At 54.4% G+C, this 25,948-nt stretch overlaps 1 protein-coding gene across 2 annotated transcripts in view; it reads left to right on the top strand.

The window, feature by feature from the left end:
* Positions 1-25,948, top strand: part of ADCY3 (adenylate cyclase 3) — a 66,615-nt gene that overhangs the window by 20,465 nt on the left and 20,202 nt on the right. For both annotated transcript variants that reach the window (XM_016121710.2, XM_036224138.1), the window contains one exon: positions 10,809-10,958. In XM_016121710.2, coding sequence (XP_015977196.2) covers positions 10,809-10,958 — 150 coding nt within the window. The remainder of the gene's footprint in view (positions 1-10,808; positions 10,959-25,948) is intronic.

Raw genomic sequence — 25,948 nt, 5'->3', positions numbered from 1 at the left:
AAGCCCAGTTACTACCTGCTGTGTTTTCCTGGCCCAGAGTTTACGTCGCTGTGAGGAAGTGTGTGTTTGTGATGGGGTGTTCTGAGTTGGGACAGATGTTGGGGACCCATAGAGGAAGGCTGCCATGGGAAGCTTGGCGCCCAGGCACGAGCTCCAAGAGGTGCAGGTGCCGTTGTGGGCAGACCAGTGGCCATGCCGATGATGGGCTTGAATCCCACACTCAGGAGAAGGGCGAAGAAATCCAGATCCGGCTCTCGTGTGTCAAAAGTGTAGGGCCAGTAAATGAGAAATTAAGTGAAAACCTAAAGGTAATATTTTAGAAGTCGGGAACCTCTCAGGACGCCAGGCTTTACAATTCTTTGGCAGTCTGGGATATATGCTCCCAGGAAGAGAAAGTCCCCGCTGGTCAGTGGCCAGTCTCTGGGGGAAAGGAAGGGTAGTGGCTCCCGCAGTGGGGGAAGAACATGGTGGCTGCGAAGGAGAAAGTAGACCAACGAGTGAGCCACGTGGCACTGTTTCTGAGGGATGGTCGGGTTGATGATGAGAGGCCCTTCGTGCCACACGCATCGGCCGGCGTGGCACCACTTGGGCTGGACTGAGTCACCCTGCCGACTGGACTTGCTGTCTCTCTTCGCCGGGGGGAGGCTCGTCAGAGTGAGACGGCGATTCTGTGGGGATAACCAGTCTGTGAAGAGAGCAAGCACATCCTTTGCAAGCGTTGGCACAGGGGTGGCTGCGGAGTGACAGGTGGTTGGCTCGGCATCATTACATTGGAGCGCGGGGCGGGCGGGGGGTCTTCTGCCTCCACCCCTGGCAGCTGTGACCCTGTGGCTCTGAATCCCTGCATTTCACCAAGCAGAGCAGGAGGGCAGAGGGCGAGGCTGTTGGATTCTGTGCACGGGTCTTGTTGGGAGACCCTGCGGAGGTTTATCTCCCCAGCTGGCCCTTTGGAAGGTCTGGAGCAGGTGAGGGATGTTGCGTAGAAACAGGTGAATATCTGGGAGGTTCCAGTGGACTCCGGGTCTAGACGTCGAGACTCCAGGGTGGGGCCTGTGCAGAAGGAGGGAGTTTCGGTGAAGGGGAGGCTCCATCTCGAGGGGTCCCTGAATCTGCTGGCGGTTAAGATGGTCCAAGTGACTGGAACAATAGGAAAGATTATAAGGCAAAAAAGGAAAACAAATTGTCTCGAATTCCCCCTCCCTCAGAAGGTAACCAGTGCTGATGTTTTGGGGTTTCTGCTCCTGCCCCGTTTCACCTCTGTGAAAATGAGATCAGAGTGTGGCCGCACACTTGAACCTTCTGCTTAATGATTTATCTTGCACACGGTTCCTCTTCGGGAAGCTCAGGGGAGTGTGTGGTCGCTCTGTCCATCCAGGACAGCTCTGAGGAGGAGGGAGGGCTTAGCTAGGTTCGGAGGGAAGGGCGGAAGAGGGTCCAGGGGTGTGCTTGCCTGGAGTAGTCGAAGCCTCAGAAAACCTGTGGAGTTGGCATTTCCATCCTCCTCCCATTTATTCATTCCTTCGCTCAGTAGTCATTGGGTGCCTTCTACGTGCCAGGCATTTTTGTCAGGTGCTGGGGACAAAGCAGTGACTGGAATAGATTTTGTCCCAGCCCTGGTGGAGCATATAATACAATGGATGGACACATCTGTTTTAGTCAAAGGCGAACATTTCTAAGTGTTTAAAAATAGTAATGCGAAAATGGATTTTTATGGAACAAAATGCAAAATCCGCATGCACTAGCAAGGTAAGAGGTGAGGCTTCCTCTTCAGCTGCTGCGGTGGAAAAGATTGAGAGCTCTCGAAGACTGGGCTTCCGCATGTGCCGGAGGTCAGGAGTGGCTGCACAGGGGGCATCGGCTTGGCCGAAGGAGATAGTTTACATCAGGGAATTGTGGGAGAGACTTGGGAAAGTTCACAGGGGCTGGTGCGCGGAGGTCTTGAGTGCCAGAATGAGGATTTCGAACTTTACCTTTTGGACTATCCACAGCTATTGAGGTGTTTTGAGCTGGCAGAAATGGCACTTCAGGTTGGGGCTAATTGTGGGAGACCGTGACAAACTTGGGTACTCCCGGTGACCCCTGGCTGCGCCTTAAAGTTACCCGGGAGCCTTTAATGATCCAACGTCCGGCCCCTGGTTTCCTTGTTTTGAGGTGCTGCCGGGGCATAGCTCCCAGGTGATTGATTCTAAGGTATAGCCAGGGCTGGGGACCCCTGAACAAGGGTAAGGGGAACATACCCAGGCGGCACTAATTCAAGACAGTTGAGGCCGAAGAACTGAAATTTAGGAGAAGCGATAGTTTGCCAGGACTTGGAATTCAAAAGTCGAAGGTCTTTTTTGTGTGTGTGTCCTGTGACTAAGATAGTGCTTTGAGGGCTGGTCCGTGGCCCTCCCAGACGGTCCCTCTGACTATGCACCGGCTTTGCCAAGAGCCCAGAGATATGGGGCAGGAGGAGAACGGGTTAGGACAACGAGAAGGAAACTTGGGGAATGACTTAAAATCCGAATTGAAAGTCAGGGAGCCGAATTGAATTAAGTGCAGGACCCAGATGGAACAGATGGAAAACATCTCAGCGGGCGTGGCTTTGAATGCGTGGCAGAGATTCTGGCCAGACAGAAAAAAAAAAAAGAATGATAAGGAGGTGGCTGTAACTCAGGGCGAGGGTGAACCAAGGGTTGGAAGATCATTGGAAGAGCACAGAGAGTAAATGGACAGAAGGAAAACAGGACGTGGGCCCCGGGAAATAACCTCAGTGACCACACACGTTGAGTGTGGTTCCAAGAACCAGGCAGGTTGGCAGATCTCAGCTTTGTCTTTATATTTATTACCTCCCCCCCCCGCCCCCTGCCCCCAGAACAGTAATTCCGTTGCAGATAATCACCTGCAGGAGTGGGAAATGCAGATTCCCGGGTCTCCGCAGGCAGAGTGGCACCCAGGAACCTTCATTCTTAGCCTGTTCCCCTTGCACATCTTGGGCCCTGGCTCAAAAACACTGAACTAGAGAAACAGCAACTAAGGACTAAGCAGTGAAAAAATTATCCCCGACATCAGGGCGGGTTCCGAAAGGCTGCAGGGAGGAAGGCCAGCCGAGACATTGCTAAGAAGTTAGGAGAGAGAGGAGAAAGGGGCTCAGATTCCCCAGGAGAAAGCCGCGATTCGGGGAAGGGGTGCTGCCGGTGTCTGCAGCGGAGAGTCCGAAGCATTACTCTCAAGATCTGAGTTGTTTGGAGGTGAGAGGTGGGGAGTCTGGGACCCCAAGAATGTGCCCCGTTCTGTGGACCTCGGTGTTTTTGTGTAATCGGTGACCTTCCTTCATGTTTTCACCTACTAAGTTTGTGTGACGATAATATTTCTGGAACCTCGAAACTCTTCTTCTGTCCTCAGATGACAGGTTCCTCTCGCCCTGGGCTGGTACTTTCTTTCTCAAGTTCATTTCGCAGACGGTTCCAGGAAGCCGGATCTGTGCAGCTAGCATTGCTCAGAAGTGGGGAGACCCCTGCAGCCAGTATGGCGCCCCGTTGTCATTCTGGTCACTCTCATAAGTGTATATAGTTTATTATTTTTTTTGCCTTTCCTTCACTTAACATTGGCCACCAGTTAGAAACTGGTTTAAATTTTCTTTGCCATCCAGCATCCACATATTAACATGGTGTAAGATCTCTGCGTTGTCCGATAGGTGAGTGTATCCAGCCCACATTTTACTCCCTCTCAGGGGCCTTTGCGGACCTACTTGCCCCGTCCCTCAGTCAGTCACTGCGTCCTCCATTTCTGGTAGCTTCTTTACCTGCCTACGTTTGAGCTGTTAAGGTCCCTTTTAACTCTCTAGGACCCAGCATGGGGCTCGCCACTCGCTGAGAACTCAGTAGGGTTGAATTTTACAAAAAGAATCTGAAGCCGAACATAATGAAACTTTTTAAAATAGAACCCTTTAAGTAGAGTAGGGATAGTTGGCCTAGTGAAAAAGACCCAGGTGACTAATAGGGTCACATCAGTATGAGAAGACACACCGTGCTGTGACCTGTTGATTTCTGTTTCTGTGGTGAAGTCACAGGAGGCGATGGGGAGCTTTTGAGGAGTGTTCGTGGTTCTTAATCATCTGGGCTCACAGACCCTTTTGAGAATCCGGCGAAAGCAATGGGCTTGATACCCAGAAAAGGGCAGATCCCATAACGTCAGGGGTTCGCTGACTCCCCCTAATCTAGTCCATGGACTTTAAGTGAATTGTTCTTTGGTCAGTATAAAATGCGAAACGCAAGATGTTCATTCCTGCATCTCCTCCCAGAGGGAGATGGACCAGATGGCCTTCTCTGGTGTTAATCGTCTCTGCCCTGTGATTTTTGGGCCATCTTTCCAACGTGGGTGCATTTTCCAAGCTACTGCATCCTTACCTTCAGCAGGTATCAGTAGCATCTCCTCTTAGCCCACAAACTCTACGACTGATATAAAAATAAATCCACGTGTTCACTTCTCTGTCCTCAGAGTTCATTATTCTTCCATAAAAATACTTAGGCAAGCTTCGTATGAATATTCAGTAATTAAAGAGGAAGAAGGCGTTGCTCTCCACCAGGGTTTATTGACGTTGAGTCTGTTGACATTTGGGGTGGATGATTTTTTGTGTGTGGAGACTGTCCTGTGCCAGGCCCTGGGGCTACAAATGTGAGAAAGAGACACCCCCTGAATTCAGGCGCTTATCACATCCCAGTGGGGGAGATGTGTACAGATGTCTCAGGTGTCCGGGTGGGGGGTGGGGGGTGGGGGTGGGAGTGTGTCTCATGGGATAGAGGCCTGTGTCCTAGGGTTTCTGTACTAGTGTCTTCTCCATCCAGGATGCTCTTTGTTCTAATTTTTCCCATGGCTGAGTCTTTCCTGGCCATTCATCTCTCAGTTTAAATGGCATTGCTTCGGGGAGACCTGTTCTAACCACCTGTAGTTGTCAGCTGTTTTCACCTAAGGCTGCGTAACAAGCACACGTTTCTCAGGGGCACATCTGTGGGTTGCGATCTAGGCTGAGCTTAGGTGGGTTTGGCTACAAGCTGCAGCTCGGGTTTGGTTGGGCTCTGTAGGTTTCTCATTCTGCTGCACCAGTGAGCTCATGTGCTCATGTCATGTGCACTGACATCCATTTGGCCCAAACAAGTCACATGATCAGAGTCTGCAGCAGGGAAGAAAGTTTTATTCTCCGTGAGGCTATGGCGAGGGCGCTGCTCCTCCAGGGGAGTGAAGAATCGGGCCAACAGGCTCCCTCGCTCCCCGTTCTAAAGCGGCCACCCGCTGTATCATTTTTATTCTCTCCCGCGCTCCGATGCTTTTACTGATGACTTATTTCTTATTTGTCTCCTGTTACCCTAGTATCAGTGTCATGACAGAAGGGACTTTCTTTGCTTATTCACTGCTAAATGCCAAGCACCTACCTGGCACAGGGTGAGCATTCACTAAATCTTCGAAGGATGGATGAATGAATAGTTCTGTTTGGGCCATCAGGGAAGGGTGTTGGACGAGTAACAACTAACATTTCCTGGGAGGTGACTGAGGCCAGGTATGTGCTGCGTGCTTGACCTGGCTTAAGTCGGGGGATCGTCACGTGTGGCCCTCCACGGGCAGAAGAAGGGCAGGGTGTGTCTGTGGGAGCTGTAGGGCCCTGACATAGCACATCCTGTTGGAGGATTGGAGAGAGGCCCAGTGTGGCTGGAGCGAGGGGAGCCTGGTGGGCAGCAGCCAGAGGTAAGACACAAGCGTGACACCGGAGCCTATTCCTCAGGTTTGGCACGTTCCGCGTCTCTCGGGGGGCCCTCGCGTCAGAGTCTGCGGCGCGGTGCCCCTGGGGTTGCGCAGCGCACGGGCTGAGAAGCTGTTCCAGCAACCGAGCAGATGGTGAGGGACTTGCTGGAACATGTCAGGCTGGCTGGATGCCCATCCTGGAAGGGGTCTTTGTTTTGGAAGATGATGGACATCGATTCTCTTTTAGCAGAGGCTTGCCTGAGCTGTCAAACAAGTAGGAAGCTTTTGGAGGGTCTTGTGTTTTGAGACAGATGGTAGAAACTTGACCAGTTCCCAGCTGGGTAGGGCACGTCAGTGGTACCCCAAGGCTCGGGCCTTGTGTTGTGTTCAGTAGGGTAATGTGTATTGGAGACCCCAGACGTCCGTTGGCACGGTGATGCTAGGGTTTGCACGAGAGCCACCTCACTGTCTGCAGACCTCCCCACCTGTGCTGATGCTCCAGGTCCTTGCTCGCCTCCGTGTTCCCCATCCCACCCCACCCCGCCGTGCCTCGGACTCTGCCCAGTCTCTGCTGACCCTCATCACAGCTCCGCTGAGACCGTAATGTAGGAAAGGCACCCTGGACTCGCGCGTGGGTACTGTACTTCCTCGCTGAGCAAGGAAGCAGCAGTGGACCTGCCCCAAGGCCTCACGTGCCTGGTCAGGCCGGCTTTGATGTTCTGTCGCCTGAGCCAGGATGGATGTTTTTTAATGTTTTGAAATGTAATCTCTGCGCTCGTAGGGGGAACAGAAATAACAGGAAGGAGACCTGGGTTCCAATCTCAGCACTACGGGGGACCATAGACTCATAGCCTAATTTCTCTGGGCTTCAAGTCTCTTCTGCAAGATGAGAATAAGAAAACTTTGCTTGTTGTGACAAAATAATTAACACGAAGGCTCTTGTAAAACTTCGCCGAGGTGTTTTTATTGGTAATAATTTGCCTTCTTCCCTCTGGAAGAAAAGAAAAAGTCATTAAGCACATATTTTGTTCAAGCCCTGTGCCAGGGGCTGTGACATATGATCTCTCTCTTAATCTTACCGGAACAGCCTCCAGGGCTGCCGTGAGAACGGAGCAGCCAACCAAGTCTTACAGAGGTTAAGTGACTTGTTCTAGGCCACGCATGCTGCTGGCGAGGTGCGAGGCACACGTGGCTGCGCGGCCTGACCCCTTTCTGTGACTCGTTCATCCGCCGGGAGGCCCCTGCAAGGGTCTGCAGCAAGCACGGCCCCGCAGGCCCTTGCGGGCGCCCCCGGGGAGGGCGGGAGGCTGGTTGCTTGCAGAGGTGCGTTTCTTTTCCCCTGCTGCTTTCTGTACTGCAGTTCCTTGGAGATTCTTTTCCAAAACATCTAGGTTCGTTGTGATGAACAGAGGCTTAGCGCGGCCTCGCCCAGCAGCATCAGAGGCATCAGGATGTCTCTGAGGGTGGCCACCACGGACATCCACACTCCAGAGCAATGTTCTCTCCCTTGCTTCTCCCCGCCCCCCCCATGTTGGAGTGTTCTGGAATCTGCAGGCAGCGATGAGCATATAGGGAGAGGTCAGCCTAGGCAGTTGGGCCACTAGCCTGCCTCCAATGGGGTGACTTCTGTTTTAAAGCCCTGCCCCCGGGGGCTGTTAGAAAATGTGCAGGATATGGTGATTCATCGAATTCCAAGAGTTAGAAATTTATAAAGGAATTTTCTCACAGTTGCGTTCCTGAGCCTGGGGTATTATAAATTACTTTTTCTGACTGCTGTGGGTTAGATGAAGCTTTCGTCTGAATGTTTACCCACTTGGGAGATTGGTTCATTTCATTATTTTTAAAATAAGACTGCTGCCCAGTCTAAAAGAGGCCACTGGGGTGAGGGAGGTGACCTTGATGGCACCCCAGAGCAGGGCTCTCAGCTTTGTAGGTACAAGGGGATCACCCCGAGACGGAAGTCTGGTGTGGCACCTGAAACTCCTCCTTGCGGCTCCTCGGGCTCCCTCCCGAACCGTCTTCACCACAGCCGACCCCGGCTCCCTGGCTGCAGGTCTCCTCAGCTTGGCAGCATCACCCTGTGGGATTCGTGCCTTGGACTCAGAGGCTGGGAGTGGCCTGTCGAGCCCCAGCTGAGTCTCCAGCCACTCTCCTGGCATTGGGGGATTGCTGAGCCCCTCCAGGCCCCAAAGCCCTGGCTGCGTGGGAGAGGGCTTGGTGTAGGTCAGGAAAACAGTGCCCTGAGGGCCCTTTCTTCAGTTGAGGCAAGTTTAGAGAATTGGGGGAGCTCTAAGAAACCCAGGCCAGGCCGGGGGCTCCAGGGAGAAATGCCTGGAAACAGGTTAGCTTGTTGGGAGGCCAGGAGGGAGTTCTCTGTCATGGATGGGACCAGCGGGGCCCACGTCACTCTCCAGCGCGTGGCCCAGATGCAGCCTTTTGCCTCCACATCCTTGCAGCCAAGAGCGGGGTGGGAAGGGGAGGAGGGGAGGAGGCCTCTGTGGCTTGGGGTGCTCCTGGGACGGGAGGCAGCGTGGCTCTCCATCCGCCTCCCCCTCCCTCCAGCCTTCTTCCCTTGTCCTTGCCACACCAGGTCTTCTCCAGTCCCAGCCTTTGCCCTCGGAAGTCAGGTCTGTTGGGGAGCAGACAGTGTCAAGACTGCAGGGGCCTTCGAGATGAGTCAGTCCACCCCTCAGCTCACGGATGATGAAACCGGAGCTCAGAGAGGTTATTTGACCTGGCAGGTCACCCAGCTATGGAGGGGCAGTGCCACAGTCCAGGGCTGTTTCTGACTTGACTTTCTATACCATAAATACCTACAAGTGGAGTGCAAAAGTGGATTTTGTTTTTAAATACACACAGCTCGATGGAAGGAAGGCCGTCCTACAGAGACGGTCCCAGGCGTGAACCAGACGGACACCCCGTCACAGTCTTTGGATTCCAGCCTTAGCTGGGGTCGGTTTGAGGCTCTTCCGCTGTAGTTGCTCTCTCTCAGTCTGCACAGCGGTTTGGTTTTCTTAAGTGGATGCCCCAGTGGGTAATGGCAACAGCCATTCTTGACGCAAGCTCAGCACTGTACATTTACAGAGCCCGTCCCATTCGTCCCCATGAGGTGGTCAGCCAGAGCCTGTCTGTGAAGGGCAGGAAGACCCCTGAGCTCAGAGTTCTGGCCTCAGCTTAGTGTCACAGCCCATACTGGTTATAGTCATGGCCAGTGACAGGTCCGTGGCCCCCGGGCCGCCTGCCGTGTCTAGAGCTCCTGGTTCAGAGTTGCTGATACTGGTAGATGTGGCCCTTCTACGTGCGGCTTCTCACTTGCCGTCCAGGACCCACAGCCCCGTAAGCCCGGAGACCCTCGGCCCTGGTGGCTGCTGTATCTGGACCCAGCGTGGGCTTCGGTGGAGGGTCGCTGCTCGGTGAGGATGCACAGGGTGCAGCCTGACCTTGTCCACCAGCTTCCTGCACCGTGACCTTGGGGACGGGCAGATTGCCAAGGCCACACGGCCCCCGCTAGAGGGTGGCCTCTGGGCTGGTGAAGGATCCTGGACCCCAGGCCAGACTGGCTTTGAGACCCAACAGGGTCTGTGTGATTTCCTCTGACTCACTGAACATCAGTTGGCATCCCTTCAGATGATCAGATCTTGAATAAGTGGCCTGGGGCACTACCGACACTGACCACTCAGACCGGAGTGGGCTGTCGTGCCCCGGCACAAGGTGAACAGGGTGTTCCATGGGACATCGAAATCGCCCGCTTGGCCCATGAGTGACATAGGTGATAAGGATAAGGGCTGCCCAGGCCCAAAATACAATCGGTTATCAGTTGCCGGAAGCAGCCACCTAAGAAGCTTGTGAAATCTGCATCTAGTGACTTGATGACCAGTCTGCTTCACCTGCTCCTTAATTCATTCCTCAGTGGGCCGTTGTTGAGTGCCCCCTGGGCTCAGCACTGGTGACGAAGTACAGACCCTGCAGGACCTTGGTGATGGGGGTGCTGGGTCCCCAGGGTCAGTATTGATCAGCTTCGATGAAACATAAAAGCAGAGGAGAGACAGCATAACCATGAGTACCCAGAAAATGGTCATAATTAGTTTCCCTTTTATGGCCAGTGGTCTTTGTGAAGTGGAAGGAACTAGAAACTGATCCAGTCCCAAACAGAGCCCAGTCAGGGTCAGAGATTGGAGCCTGCAGTAGCGAGTGCCAGGAAATCAGGTATGGTCAGGATACGCAGGTCCAAATCCAAGGTGACCTCCAGCAGGAGGGGATCAGGTCTGCAATCCTAGCAGCCTGTGGGAGTGGGCTGGGGACCACAGACACCCAGGGGAGCCTGCAGGGTGCTAGGTACAGAGGAACTGGCTCTCGGTGCCCAAAGAAGCCCTTCGTGCCGGTGACCTGAGCTCATAGCACGGACTTCCGGTCTCGTAACCCCCTTTTCCCCTTCCTGCAGCTTTGGTTCTCATGAGACCTAGATACTGGTACTGGTCACCTCTCACCTGCTGGTGGGGGGATCGGGGGCACGGCGCGGGGGGGGGGGGGGACTGGCCAAGAGGATGCATGTGAATCCCAGAAACCTGTAATCCTGGCACGTGTGTAGGGTGGCATTGCGACCCCTGAATCAGCCCAGGGCTTCTTCAGGTCTCCCGTGACATTCCACATGACCTTCAGCTTTTAGGCCTTTACATTCCCAGCCAGCGGACCTGGGCTTTGTTCGCTCTCTTCTCTAACTAAGCAGCACCGGGTCGAGTGCACCTCACACGTGAGCGCTCAGTAAGCCGCGGCCAAACCAACGAGTGAGTGAGTGGGTGGCGGGCGGCGCATGGGATGGGCCAGCTTAGCTGCGGCGGGAAGCAGGAGGGAGAGCCGCAGCCCCCTCCCCAACCAGCCTCCCCGGCCTGGAGCCCACCCTCCGCACGCGGGGCAGGGTCTGTTCCGGGGACCGCAGGATCCCGTCGAGGTCGGAGGCTCTGCCGGGGCCCGCCCCGGACGCCGGCCACCGGGGGTTCAGCTGTTGGTCACTGCCCACCCCACCTCCGTTGTCCCGTCTCCTAAAGACGTTCACCACTGTGCTTTTCCCTCCTCCTCCTCGCGGGGTGCAGATCCTGGCCAGTGTCTTTCTGTACCTCGGCGCCATCATCGTGGGCATCACGTCCTACTACATGGCAGACCGCAAGCACCGCAAGGCCTTCCTGGAGGCCCGCCAGTCGCTGGAGGTGAAGATGAACCTGGAGGAGCAGAGCCAGCAGCAGGTGAGGCTCTTTGGGGGGGCCCCGGGTTCAGGAGCCAAGTCAGGAAGGAGCGAGCTCAGTGCAGCAGCACGGCCCGCCCGGGTCGTACTGGGTTTGGTTTGCTGAAAGCTCACTCCTGAAGCTCCTCTCTGTGCTTGGTAAACGTTCGTCTCCCCCTCTTTCTGCCCACCTCCCCCCGCCTCCCCTCCCTCCCCGCGCCTTTTATTTGGCCTGTCATTGAAAACTTTGCTTCTTAAAGGAACACGTTGCCCCAACAGCCACCCCAAATCTCCCCATGTTCTTTTCTCAGGTGAAAAGGTTCAGCGTGTTTATTTTGATGCTTTCCTCCCGGGCCGTGTCCGGGTGACTCCTCCTCTGCCCCCCTCTGCCGCTCATGCCAGGTTGAGAGCAGCTTCGCACTGCACACCTACTGTGCGTGCGGAGATGCTCCCCGGCCGTGGGGACCCATCCCTGCCCTCCCGGCCCTTCCGAGTGAAATCTGTCAGCCCAGGGGCACAGTCTCCATGCTCAGGGAAGTCTCCCCACTTCCTTCTCCTTCTGAGTCATTAGTGACATAGCGAAACCAGCCCAGTCCCCGGGGACCCCACCATTTACATTCTTCCGCTGGGAAAAGTGCCTGTCCCTGCCGCTTGTTTACGACTTCGTTCCAGCCCAGTCCGCCACGGAACCTCCCAGTTCTCATGCGACTCGGCCTTTTGAATAGTTTTGGGTCTGGATTGATGGCAAATGCTTTTCAAAGGTCTCTGGAAATTACATGCACCAATCTCCTATTATCCATAGGTTTCTTTCCTCTTCACATGCCAACTCAATGCGTGGAACAGACATGATTCTCTGCTCCAGGAACATGTCACTTTACATTCATGTGGTGCCGTGTGCTCTGGGTTAACTAAAATTGCAGTTTTCACAGACTCTGTCACTCAGGTGGACAGGGCCACAGTTTCCGGGGTCACTCAGAAACCCTTGTGTGGAGTGGGGAGGGGTGGCCCATTGGGGGGCCTCACATTCTCTAGACAGTGCTATTCAAAGGCACACAATGAGTCGTTTAGCCGATGGGTCTCACCCTCCTCTGTTCCGAGGGTGTATTTTCTCTCTCTCTTTACCAGTGAGATCTGGATGCTTCTGAGCTGGGCCTCCGACTCACCGCTTCCAGAAAGCAGGTCATCTCCCTGGCCTCCACTGTGACGAAGGGCCAGGCTTAGCTCATTCCGCTCGTGCCCTACTCTGCCTGGCGTCCTGTGGTTCTTATCGAGGAGCTGCTAAGGCTCTAGTGTATTAAAAGAATCTTGCCGTATAGAGCCCCTTGGAAGGCATTCTTTAGTTAATTTTTTTTATACGCTCTTGTCTTTCATTCGCATCTGATCCCTCGGACTATGAATTCATCCTTCCGGTTCTCTATGGTAAAAACAAAAGCAAAAAACGTGTCAGCACTTACGAGGCCGGGAGTTCTTTTTTATATAGTCTCTGCGCAGTTTTCAGGAGACCTGTGTGTGTCGATCTTGTCTGTCTGGTAATGTGTAATCCAGGACTTCCTCCATCACATGGCACGGTGCTGGGTGGGGGGCCTCCTGGAGCGGCGACGAAGGCCCCGGGTCTCACCCTCATCTGTTATTTTCTACGTGGGTAAGTTAGACAAGTTATCCAGCGCTTAGAGCCGCGCTTTCCTCAACTGCAAAGTTGGGATGTTCATACCCCAGAATGGGCGTGTTAATGCGCAACTCGCAGTGCTCCCTGAGGGTCAGATGAGAGAGACGGGCAGAAGCGCTTTGTAAGCTGCAGAGCTTGGAAACAGCGATGGTCAGGCTGCAGTGCGTGGACCGCGAAGCCCACAAACTCAGTGCCCAGTGTGATATGCTCCCTCCGGGCAGGGTCAGCACAGGGAACCCGGAACCTGGCAGAGAGGGCACCCTACGTGCCGCAGGACTCTCAGACACCATGGAGCAGCCTCGGGGTGTCAGCAGCCTGCCCAGGGCTGCGGCAGCAGAGAGCAGACACTGGCATCAGGAATGAGAGGTGCAGAGAGGCGGAAGGGAGGTGCAGGTCGGGGGAAGGAGGGTCACTAATGTGCAATCCCGAGGCCTAGCTGGGACACAGCAGGTGCCTGTAACTGTCCATCAAGTGGAATACATTTGTCCAGCTCAACTCTGGGCTGAGTGTGACCTTAGGCTACTTACTTTATCTCTTTGGGCCTCAGTTTCCCTATGTATACAGTGAGACTGCCAAAACCATCCTTGGATTTTAGCCTCGTAGCTGTCACTTTCTGCTTGGATTCTTGGTCTCTTGCCCCATGTAGCTTAGGGATCAGCAAATGCTCAGGGGATTCACATAGAGAAAGTCTGGGTTGCCTTTCTACGGTTCTCTTCTCTCCAGGAGCTCACCCCTCTGCTCCGCCTTGGAACCCTCGCTCGCCAGCCTTGTTTCTCCAGCCCCTTGAGGGCGTTAGCCATAGCTCTTGGTTTTGCCTGTCGACCTCGGTCTCCGGGGGGACGTGCGGAGCGCATCGGGCTCACTGCATTGTGTTTTCTTTCCCTCGGTGATCTGGTACCATCAAGTCCGAGGTGCCTTGGCTGTTCCGTATTGCCTTCAAATAGCTGTTCTTTTTGTATTTTATCCAGATTTTAGAATTGTTCTTGGCTAACGGGTAGGTCTGATATAAGCTCTATAATAGCAAGATGCAAACGTTGGACATTAAATTTTTTTTTAAATTTATTTTTGAGTAGCTAAAGGTGTACATGGCATAAAATTATCAAGGTATGAAAATGGAAAGTAAGTTTCGCCCTGCATAGCCATCCACGTCTTCCCCACCCCTTGGACAGACACTGCCATCTTTCTTATGTATCCTTTCAGAGGTAATATTTCTAAATCTGTGTATATAGACCACACACACACACACAATGTTCACTCTTCTGTGCAGACTCCCATCTCTTCACCTACTGCCTTAGGCTCCAAACCCATTTTGCATTGCCTTAGCCTTTTCAGTGACGATATATTACATCCCATTATATAGAAGAAACACTTTATTTAACCGGGCACCCATACGTAAACATTTAGGTAATGTCCAGCCCTTTGCCGCTGCTAACATCGCTGTGATAGGTTTTGTTATAGGGACGCCATGTCGTGGGTCTCTGAAGACTTGAACAGCTAGACGTAGAGCTGCTGGATCAAAGGGCATGTGTTGTGCATTGAAAATTTTTGTATCTCACACACACACATGTGTATGTATTCTGTGATTAAAATATGCATGATGTAAAATTTTCCGTTTTAACCATTTTAAGTGTGTACTTCCATGACATTAAGTACATTCACTGAGGTTTTGTGCAGCCATCACCAGGATCTATCAACAGAACTTTTTCATCTTCCCAGGCAGACTTTGTTCCCATTAAATAATAACCTCCTCTCTTCTTCTTGCCCAGACCCTGACAACCACCGTTCTACTTTCTGTCTTTATGAATTTGCCTAGTTTAGCTACTTATGTAAGTGGAGTCACACAGTGTTTGTCCCTTTGTGACTGGCTTATTTCACTTAACATAACGTCTTCAAGGTCCATCCACGTTGTGGCGTATGTCAGCATTTCATTCCTTTTTAAGACCGAATATTCCGTTGTGTGTGTATACCACAGTTTGTTTATCCATTCATTCGTTGATGGACTCGGGTTGTTTCCGCCTCTTAGCTATTGTGAGTAGTGTTGCTGTGAACATCGGCGTACAAGAATCTGTTTGAGTTCCAGCTTTTAATTCTTTGAGGTACATACCCAGATGTTTAATTGTTGGGCCATGTGGTAGTTCTGTGTTTAACTTTTGGAGGAACCAGGCACATGCGTTTTGAACTTCGATAAATATTACCATATTGTCTCACGTAGAGGTTCAAGCAATTTACACTCCTCCCAGTAGTGAATAAAAAAGTGCGTGCACTTGGGTACTTAACATTTTTCTTATTTATCGAGAAAATACTTCTTTGCTTTTGGAACGCCTGCAGCACCCCCAAGGATGCCTCTTTGAAAACCCCAGCTGTAGGGAACAGGCCCCCAGGCAGTTGTATCATCCCGTGAGCTGTTTCCTGCTGTTTACTTATTTGGCTCAAGTCAGCTAGGTTTGGAAGTTTCTTTTCTTTTTTAGCATACATTGTACAATTTGGTGAAAAATAGACAAGTGTAAAGAAAATACTGATGAAGACATTCCTTTGAGTCTTTTTTTTTTTTTATGTTTTGAAAGAGTGTCCTAACCCTATTATCCTGATTATTAAAATGACACCTTATTTTTGTAGAGCACAGCAGTTAATCAGACGGTTACGTCTTATGCTCGTCCCACGTGGTTGTTATGGAGCTAGGTGTGAAGTGTTTACCTAGCATAGTACCTGGCCATAGTAGACACTTACACTGTTTATCATCATATTATTGTCATCGGATAAAATTTTGAAGATATAGAGTAGTATAGAAGAGATCATCAAAACTCCCCATAATCTGGGGGTTTCTTTAAAAAAAAAAAAGTTTAAAAAATACAGTGTGATAAATTGAGTTCTTGGCTAGAAAAGGCTTTCAGGTTTGCTTTGATTTTTTTTTCTTTTTCCATTTTATTGACGTGAAATTCAAATAATGTAAAATTAACCGTATCAAAGTATAGCATTTAGTATATGCACAGTGTTGGACAACTGCGACCTCTGTCTAATTCCAAAACATTTCATCCCTTGAAGAGGAAGCCCCAGGTTTGATTTTGTAAAACCGGACAGAAAGTCCCCTGGTCAGCACGCGACCTCTCTGATCTTCCGGCTGCTCTTCTGAAAAACTGGGATTAAAAAATACCATTGTCACGGGGCTGTTTGGGAGTCACACGAAGTAAGAATGCTAAGTCCACACACTGTGGAGCCCTGCAGTGCCCTCAGCTGTGGTCACACCGGCCCCAGCCCCTGGGGACATTGGCTGTGAAGGGCGGGGCCGAGAGGCTGGCCGGGAGCTGGCTGGGGCCCGCGTGCCCTTCCCCGCGGTGCCGGTCGGGCGGGCAGAGGTTGCTCCCTCCCTGGGCACCCGGGCTGACGTTGCTGCTGGCGCGGCCCTGCGCTGGTTTCTACCCCAGGAGCATCTGCTGACGTGTCTTTGGAGCCGAGGGCAGGCCGGTCGTGCCGGCCGCACGGTCCCTTTTCACTTCCCTCCTGTGAACACCCCTCGTGAGAATAAGAGGCAGATGACAGATATGGAAACACCTTGGGAAGGGCCGTGGCAAGTCTTCGCGGGAGAGGAAGCGGATGCCGGTTTGACCGAGGCTCCCGCTGCAGGAGCCGTCTGCATTTGAGTTCGGTGCCGTGCTCAGTGTGTAAATGCCTTTTTAGAAAAAATTCCCAATTAAATTCTTTGTATATGCTTTGCAGAGGAGGCCTCCATTCACAATTTAGTTTTCAGGGTCTGTGTCTCACTTTTTGCTTTGTGGGCAGGTAGATCTTGTCTTCTGAGCCGCCTTGGGAAAGCCCCGTGTGTGTGGGGAGGAAGGCCGACCTGGTGGCCATGTGGCCCCCAGCAGGACAGTCTCCTGTCTGGGCCTCGTCCCCTCAGCTAGACAGTGAGGCTGGGGTGAGCTGGAATTGGGGATCCCACCCCAGGTCCTCTGATTCTGTTCCCTTTGCTGCTGTTGTCTTTTGTAAAGGTGACCGAGCTCCTGCTAATGGCAGGCACCTCCCTGATGGGTGGGCCACCAGCCAGCATCCCCTGGGACGGAGCAAAGCAGCCCTGGGCCTTTGCGGACAGGCTTCCCCTTCTGCTTTGTCGCCAGGGCGGGCAGGTCCAGCTCATCGAGGGGATCGTTGAGATGAGGGGGGCACGTGGGGAATGAGGAGGGACCGTGTCTTGGATTCCAGTAAGTGCGGCTACATAAATCTCCCCAGCTCCCGTCTCTGTAGGTAGCAGTGCGGCCTGACCACTCGGAGGTCCTGTGGACTTTAAGCTCCGTGGAGGTGGCCCTGGCCCGCAGGGGCCCTCTTTACATCTAGCTCTAGACAGTCCGATGGCATTTACCTATGACACGAGGCTGCCAGGACTTCAGGCCTCTCTCCTGCTCCCCTCTGCTCCACGGGGGTGGTAGGTTGGAACAGGAGGCCCAGAGAAAGTGACTGGAGTTGTTTTTCTTTATTCCCATGTGACCATGCTCTAGGGTTTAGCTGGGGACCTTGAGGGTTGCTAAGCACCCCAACTGCCACCTGGCAACAGCCGACGTCCAGGAAATCCACCCAGTACACACCTGTCACCAGGTGCAAACTACAGAATCATCAGCCTTTCTGAATCATGTACTCAGAACTACTCCCCAAGGAGTGGGGTGCCGTTGAAACAGGATGTGGGAGAGGATGGAGGGACAGCAGGGGCCTCGGCGAGACCAGCAGTTCCCTTCAGGTCGAACTGAGTTGGGTCAACCAGCCTTGTTCTCGTTTGGGGAAGAGAGGGCGCCCTTGGTCCCCACCCTCCAGAGGGGAGGCGCCTGGGGGAGGCTCTCCCAGGGCTGGCTGTGCAGGTTCTAGGTCAGCAAACCGTTCGCTGGGACCCACAGGGCCAGATCCACTTCATCCAGAGGACAAGGACACGGTGGAGGCGGACTCTGGCTGGGGGACGTGCCACTTCGGTCTGCCTCTCCCCCCGAAGCCCAGTGCCCAGAGTCACCTCTGACCGTGGATGGCATTTCTTCTTCGTACTGAGTCACTCCCTGGGTGGGTGGCCTTCTGCCCGTGAGCAGGTCCCAGAGGGAGGACCCGCCCGTTTACCAGAGGGGGCCAGACTTCTCTCCTGGGAGCCCCAGACCTGGCTCGGGACTCGGGAACGCTGCCGTCACATGAGCTCAGCTCCCGTGTCTCGTCTTTCTGAACGTCCCTCCTCCGTGACCTCTGCCCGAGCCTGCTTCGCCATTCCCTTCAAGACGTTTTTGCTCTGAGGATAAGTCACAGAGTAATCTCGACCTTGAACCCTGTTCTCACGGGAGGTTGGTAGGGGAGAGGGGAGTCAGGGTGGAGACAGAGAGGGACGCCAGCTCCCTTCTGGCTTGGGGTTCGGCTTCTAGAGTCAGCCGTTGCCTGATGCTGGGGATCTGCCTCCTGGGAGCTGGTGACTGGTGGGGGGGGGGGGAGGCGGGAAGGGGCTTAGGGGGGAGGAGGGCGCCCCCGCCGCCCCACAGCAGGCCTGTCTCACATCACGGTGGCTGCTGCACCTTCGCGTGCCCAGCGCCTGGTGTTGAGGCCTAACCCACTTGACAGGAACCACAGAGGAAACCCCCTGCCATCGGCCTCGGAAGATCCTTGTCGTTCTAACTTCTTCACAGAACCAGGCACAAAGGTCTCTCACATTCTTTAGTTTTTACTTGAACCTTGACTGCCTCTTGGTTTGAGAAAAGCCGGAAGGTGAGTTTTCCATGGTGTGAAGTAGGAATTCGCGCTTCTGCTGGTCCCGACTCCCACCGCTCGGACTTCACAGAACGCTCTTGGTTCTAACATGTCAGGATTTAGCAAAGCAAGCCCACGTTTTAGGTAGTGCAGGTGATGAGCCCACAGAGGGCAGGTTGTTCCTAAGCCATGGAGGCTCCCGGCAGGGAGAGCATGTCGGCAGTGTCACGGGGGGCCACGACAGCACCCACAGACCCAGGCATGGGCCGTAGCTCGGGCCCTCCCGGGCTCCGGATCGTAAGCCCATCCCGCAGCATTGCTCTCCCTGAGCGGCCGTAGCGTCCACTGTGCCCAGGTGCCCAGGACTATGACGCATCCTCACCTTTATCTGGCTGTAAGGATGAAGTTTCGTTTAGTATTTGGGGTAGTTTATTGAACGCTGACTTGGTGGGAAGCCCTGGGCTGAGTTTTTTATTGGATTATCTCCTTTAATCATCACAACAAACCCAGAAGGGACATCGAGGCTCCCTCACTCCTGGCGGGGGCTTCTGCTCTGCTACCGAGGAAAGTCAGGTGAGGGGTCGCTGGACCTCATCGGGCCTGTTGGCGTCTGTTTGGTTTGATCTGCCTAGAGTTTTTTTAAGTTTCTAATACTTAAAAATTTGGGCATTCTATATGAAAACTTGTATTTTCTGGCTGCCTTGGAAAACGGAAAGATCTGACAACACAGGGAACAGAATAATAAGGCGTGCAGTCACATCCCGGCTAGGCTGCACGTGACCTTGCCACATGACCTTGAGCCAATTACTTATGCGCTTGGAGCCCCAGGTTTTTTTTTTTTGTCAGAATAAGATTGTCAAAATATCTGAAAAAGAGCATTCATGCCACCAATATTTTGGACACTTCCGTGCACTGGGGATACAGTTATGAGCAGGACAGGTTCTACGGGGCAACAGACGTTAAATGAGTGTGTGCCGCGTTGGGAGGTAGGAGAGGCAAAGCGGGGGAAGGGGCACAGGGCGTGTCTGGGGTGCAGGGAGGCAGCCGTTGCCATCACGTGGCCAGAGAAGGCTTTCTGATGAGGTGAGGTTTGAACAGAGACCCGGAGGTAGCGAGGATGTGAGCCAGGCAGTGTCTGCAGAGATGAGCAGTCAGTGCAAAGGCCCTGAGGTGTGTGCACAGGGCATCAAGGTGGCGCGTGCAGGGGGAGCAGAAGTGAGCAGAGGAGAGGTAGGGGGCGAGGCAGAGAGGCGATGGGGGCCCGATCTTACGGCACCGTGTAAGGACCTCGGCTTTTCCCCTAAGGGAGTCGGGAGACATGGGAGGGTTGTAGGTTTTAAACGGAGCGGTCTGCCTTCTGGAGGAGACAGCACTGGACCAGGGAGACCAGTCAGAAGCGAGCAGTGGTTTCCGTGAGAGGGGCGTGACTCAGACCAGGATGGAGGCGACGACGGGGAAGGAGGGTTCTAGATGTTTTGAAGGCAGAGCCCACGGGATTTACTGCTGGGTGCAATGGGACGTGGGAGGGTGGGAAGTCGGCGGTGGCTCCGAGGGTTTTAGCCTGGAAGCAACAGGACGGGCAGGATTGCTCTGCACAGAGAGGGGAAGATGGGGAAAGGTGCAGGTTTGGGGGGTTTGTCAGGAAAAGTGTGAGTTGTCTCGTGGACATCCAGGCGGAGTTGGGTGGGACACACTCAGGCGGGCTCAGTGTTAGAGTGTGTGTGGGTGTATGTCTGAAAGGTGGGAGGGCCTATGCCTGCGTTTACCGCACCACGGCCCTGCCAGGTGAGGACGTCTGACCCTATAGGACAGTCCTCACAGCATGCTGGGAGCTCAGCAAAGGTTGACAACCAGACAGCACCCGGGGAACCGCAGAGACACTTTTATTACTTCCTTCCCAGGATAAGAGGTGACCTTGCTACCGAGTGCCATATACGGGTCCCAGACTTGCCCCCACTCTCTCTCCTGCCCCAGAGGCACTCGGGGCCTTCCCAGGAGCCGGCCACCGGGTGCAGAGAGGAAAGCGCTGGGCGGAAGGTCCAGGCTCTGCAGCGACGCCCTCAGCATATCAGCCAGTCCGCTCCGTGTGCCTGTGTGGTCAGGGATGTGGTGTGAGGTGCCCAAATAGGCAAAAGCATCATGGAACCGTAGAACCCGGAGGAGGTGGCTGGGGCCGCACCTGGGATAAGCTGCGGTCATGCGACTCCGTTACACACACAGCGAGGGAGAAGGTAGTGCGGCGTAGAGCCCCGGCGCAGAGCAGGTGGCCAGGGGAAGGCAGAGGAAGGGTGGACGACCAGCGTCCGTCCAAGCTGCGGAGACCGAGAAGCGTGTTCGGAGTCGGATTTAGAGAACGTGACGGATGTGGGTTCTTGGTGACTCTTCAAGAAGAGAGACAGGAAATGGCAACCCGTGGTGGGAGAATGAAGGGTCGATCTGAGGGGGAGGCCGGGGTGGGGTGGGTGAGGAGCGAGGGGGTGGGGGAGGGGACGGGGCATGCTGTCACAATGACAGAGTCCTCATTTAGGACCGTTCTTCGTCCCTCACGTGGGAAGCACTGGAGTCAGGGGACCCGCCGAACACTGGTTTGGGGCTGGCCGGGTGGCGGGTAGAGTAAAGGAAGAACCCGCAAGATTTACTGCTCCACTGGGACGAGGGAAAAGGAGTGAGGCCACACCACCACAGAAGGCCTCAGGGGCGGAGGTTTTGTCGGTGTGACTTGCTCCTCGAGTCTTCATGCCTGAGCTGCAGCTTCCGGGTCAGGGGGGTCAGGACGGAAGCCGCCCCCTCCCACTCCCGTCCCCTTGGTCACAGACCCTTCGCAGCTCAGTGCTCCAGGCTGCTGCTCTCTGTCCCTCAGCGTCGCCACACGGGCTGTGCTGAGTTGCCACGGTGTTCTAGAGCCATCCGAGAGGGTGGCCGCTAGCCACGGGTGGCTATTTAGTTAAAATTTTACAATTAGAAATCAGTCGCTCCATTGCAATAGCCACATTTCACGTGTGTGCTCAGGGGCTCGTGGCCACCACAGTGGGCAGACAGCACGGGTTGTAGAACATGAACGTGGGCTGCATCTCCTGGATGACAGCTCGTTAACGCGCCAGACCCCTCAGGAGCACCCGCTTTGTGCCAGGCGCGCTCGGCGAGGGCTCCAGATACCACACACGTGGCCGCCTTTGGGCCCAAAGGGCTGTTTCCTGAGATCGCAGCCGCCTTGGCCCCCACAGGGGCCTCTGTCTCTGGAGACCGCACAGGAGTCCAGGCAAGTGACCAGAAGTCCCACACACTCGGCGTCCCCTTTCCCGCTCTAGTGGGATGAGAGTTCCCGGCTGACCCTGGACTGTGTGATTTCTGTGCTGTTTGAGATGACATGGCCGGGTGGTGGCTTGTTAGTCTGGCTCCCCCACCACTGAGATTGAGTGTGGCTCTTGATTCTCTCTTGGCACCAGCCAACCTGGGAGACTCTGGGGACACTGGCTTGAAGCCTGTTCTCACACCGGAGGGTCTTGTGGAAAGATTGCCTGTTCTCGAATTACGCAACCTCTCCCTCCTCTGAGCTCCCACACGTGACTTGACTGCCCTGCCCATCTGAGCTCTCGGGAGTACTGCTTACCTTTGACCTTGCCAGCACTTAGCTCAGGAACTTGCACAGATAACCAGTGATTGTTCTTTGAGTGACCGAGGTTGTGACCATGTCTTTTGGATGGGGCAGCAGTCTGTGGTGACCCCTGCTCTAGTTTAAATAGTGACCCCTGCCCTAGTGCATAAATGGCGACCTCTGCCCCACACTCTAACAGCAGCACTGGAGCTTCCAGATTCCACCTGTTGTGGCTGCTCGGACCCTGGCCTCTCAGGGCTAGCAGGCCCCGGGTCCTCCTTCTCTTTATTTCCTTCTTCCTGCTGCCTGCTCTGCTCAGGTAGTCAGGCCAGGACGGCACCTGGTAGGGCCCAGTGACTTTATAGCTTCCAGATGGTCTGGAAGCTCCAAGAATCTGGATAAATCAGACGTGTTTGTGGGCAGCTGTGAATCTGCTCACAGCCTGTGATGGGTCACAGTGACATGTATTTGTAGGTGGTTGTACACACAGCACATGTGTAGGTCACACACGGGCATTCACAAGGACACACACATCCTCAGACAGACAAGCAGACCGCACACACCCAGCCACTGGGCACTGGCCGGTGTCCTCCTCCGCTGAAGCCTTCCTCCCTCTGCCACTTAGAAATGCAGCTTCTCATCAGCCACGACTCATTTCTCCAAATCCCTGCTGGCCACCTGGCTGTAATTAACTCCTGAACGCCTCATCAGAGTGTCGCCTGTAACAACGCAGGGCCCCTGGGAGCCGTGCTGGCTTCTCTCCTCTGTCCCGGCCCTGAGCCAGGGAGAAGGCGCGGCCTGGCATGAGTCTTTGCTGAGAAGGGAGTCTGACTGTTTCCTTCCTGGAGTCGGGCCTCACCAGGCTGACAGACGGCCCCTGGCCAGGGCCTCACAGCTCACCTGAGAGATCAGCCAATGACCGTTTACAGACAGGAGATCCCAGCCCAGGAGGCCTGAAGGCCGCGCATCCTGGCCCTGGCCACTGTGGCCTCTCGTGCAGGGGTCAGGACTCCATGCCCCAGCTTGTTCCCGACTCCATCTTTGGTCTGCTCACTGCCTGGGCAGGACTGGGGTGCTTCTCCCCAGGATGTGGGCAGTTTTTTCTCTGCTCAGAAAGCAGACTGGAGACTTTGAGGGCTTGTTCTTTCTCTTTCTGAACCTCGTTTGCTTCTCTTCCCAGAGAGGGTCAGGTCAGGACCTTGGCCTTCATTGCTGTGTTTTTGGAATAACCATCTAAGCACGGTGGGGCTGGGGAGGGGCTGTGTAGAGCTGCCTCTCGGTGCCCCGAGCCCCGACGCCCAGCGTTTGGCCGGATCCCCTGTCCCCGGGGCCAGCTGTCCCGCCTGCGCCGACTCCCTCCTGTGGCCTTCTCCACGGTGTCGAGGATGGCAGGCCACCACCTCTCAGGGTTTGAACTGTTTCGACTTGTAGAAAATTCTTCCTTCTCTGGAGGTGGCGGTCTGGTCCCTGGCAATGCCTCCTCAGTGTCTCTCTCATGGGGCCTCGTTGCCATGAGGCAGCTTCCCTCAGACTCGAAGAATTTTCTGTGGTGCCTCAGAGCCCTGTCTTCTCAGGGCTGATGGCCAGACTCTCAGCCCACCGCAGAAGCCCGGCCTCAGGCTCCCCCACCTCTGGTCAGGCCGTGACGAGGGGCAAGGCAGTCTGTTTCCTTGTAGGGGGGGTGCCCAGAGGTCCACCCCTTCCTCTGTCGGGGCCCTCGGCTTTTGTTAGGGGCCAGAGGGCCTGTTCACTTTATGCTGTGACTTTATTTAAAATCTGACAGCGTCCCAGGTGGTTAGACTGTTTGGTCCCCAGACTCGATACATTATGCCTTTCTCATTCTATTCTCTTGTAGTTGACTTTGGGGATTCAAGTAGAGATGATTATAGTTACGCTTTTGAACGTCATCCTGTACATTTTACCATATCGCTCTGAAGTAGAATCCGTGTTCACCGATTATTTCAGTGACATGCCCCAATTTCAGAAGCACAACCTCTCTATTTTCTAACTTTTCCTTCTAGAGGAATCTGAGCACTTTGAACAAAGAAAGAGGCTAAGGGATCACCCATCGTACAGGCGAAGAACCAAGTGCAAAGGGCAAGGCGCATGCCAAGGGCCGTAGGGGCCTTGGCAGCCTGAGCCCAGGCCGGTGACCTCCGCCAGGCCCCTGCCTCAGGCCACCCCACAGCGCCCCCCTCCTCCCCTCGGTGACCCTTGGGAGGAATCCCAGCAGCTGCCTCCAGCTCGGCCTGCTCTCCCTGACACCCACACGTAGCCTGGTTTGCTGCCTGGGCCCCCAGGCCCGGGGCACCCACAGAGGTCCCGGCCAGGTCCTCGGCATAGCCCCGATGAGGGTTTCTAGGGCAGCACTCTGGACGCTAACTCCATGCGGTTTGGCCACTGCTCGCTCCTTCACTTTCCCAGCAGAACAGTGCCCAGTGCAGAGGAGAGAAATTTGCGTGTGAAAAACACGTCCTTTGGTGAAGAGGAAAAACCCACCCATTCCAGTGGTCAGGAGTCCTGGGTTCTAGTCTGCTTCTGGGTCCGCCACTAACTCTGAGGAACCCGGGACACACTGCTTAAGCTCTCCGCGCCTCGTCACCTGCCAAGTGGAGGCAGGAATCGGGTCGATGAGAAAGTTTTTAGAAAAGAGGGGTGATTTCGATATTGTCAGTAGTGTCCATTTGCCTGGTAAGTTGCTACGTTCGTGAGAACTGCAGAAAAGTCAGCCAGGGTGATTTTTCTGTCACTTTGCCCCCAAAGAGGGTCACTCCCTCCCCCGCACTTTGCTGTGGGGCTGCGGTCTCCTCCTCACTTCGTACCTGGCCATCAGTGACCTCTCAGGTTCTGTGCAAGAGGAGCGTGGAGCCAGCCCGATGGCCTTGTGAGGATCTTCCCTCAGAAGGCTGCTTGTTGTGGACAAGCTGAGATCAGGGGCACTGCTCGAGGCCACAGGAAGTTTGTGTTTATTTCCAGTCTAAAAAAATATTTTTAAAAAGAAACAGCAGCAGTAAAACAAGCATAGAACGTTTCGGAAAGCGTTTAAAGTTTCCTCTTGGTTCCGTCTTCCCAGTTAAGTCACGCCCTTCTCTTCCGCACCTGTCTTCCTGCTTTTCATGAGATGCGCGTGGGTCTGGCGTCACCTTCGCAGAGTGCAGTTCTGGGTCCTGCTTTTCTCTCTCCTCACTTTCTTGTTGCAACGGTTTTCATCAAGGTCGTTTTTAAGATTGCCTAACCTTCCAGCCAAAGGACACGTCACGATTCCATTAACCGTTCGCTGGCATTCGGACCGCTTACGGTTTTTCCCACAAGCGTGAGTGATAGTGCAATGAGGTTCTTCATGCACATGCATCTTTTTACTTCTTTGGGATTATTTCTGTTGGGTAAATTCCGGATAGATTCCCAAGAGAGCCATTAATGGGTCAGAGGCTTGGAACATTCTTGTGACTCTCGAAACATATAGCAGCTGCTATTTTAGGAACAGCGGGCTCTGTCGCTGCTGGGAGGCCAAGCCACCTCCCGCAGCGCTGGGCGCCCGCCTGTGGGACCTGCCACACCGGCGCGGCTGGCTCCCAGCCTCCTTCCTTCTCCAAGAACATGTATGAGGTGCTTGGGTCTTTCTTTCACCTACGCCCCGAGAATGGACGTCGGGATCCCCCACATGTGTATGAACATTTTTCTAGAAGACCCGTAGGTCACATCACACACTTCTCAGAGGGATCCACAAAAGGGTTTAGACTCTCTGGAACATGCAGGCAGATTAATGGGGGTGTCGGCGAGGAGGGGGACGAGCACACCGGGGCCGGGCTGCGGCGGGCATGTCAGGCAGTCAGTCGTTGGAGGGTCGGGATGGAGGAGGCGAGGAGGAACTTGTCTACACCCCAGGGGCCACGGAGGAGAGCAGGGGGAGAGGGGACCAGGGGCAGGCGGGGGTCATAGCGAGGAGGGCCTGGGGTGCTGCGGAGAAGTGTGGTGGGCGGGGAGCCATCGAGAGTCGGACAGGTGTCACACAGCTGGGGGGGAGTTCCGAAGCCACGTGGAAGGTGTG

The sequence above is a fragment of the Rousettus aegyptiacus genome, unplaced genomic scaffold (assembly GCF_014176215.1).
Source record: "Rousettus aegyptiacus isolate mRouAeg1 unplaced genomic scaffold, mRouAeg1.p scaffold_m13_p_7, whole genome shotgun sequence".
NCBI classification, from domain to species: domain Eukaryota; kingdom Metazoa; phylum Chordata; class Mammalia; order Chiroptera; family Pteropodidae; genus Rousettus; species Rousettus aegyptiacus.
This window is presented reverse-complemented; position numbering and strand designations above follow the sequence as displayed.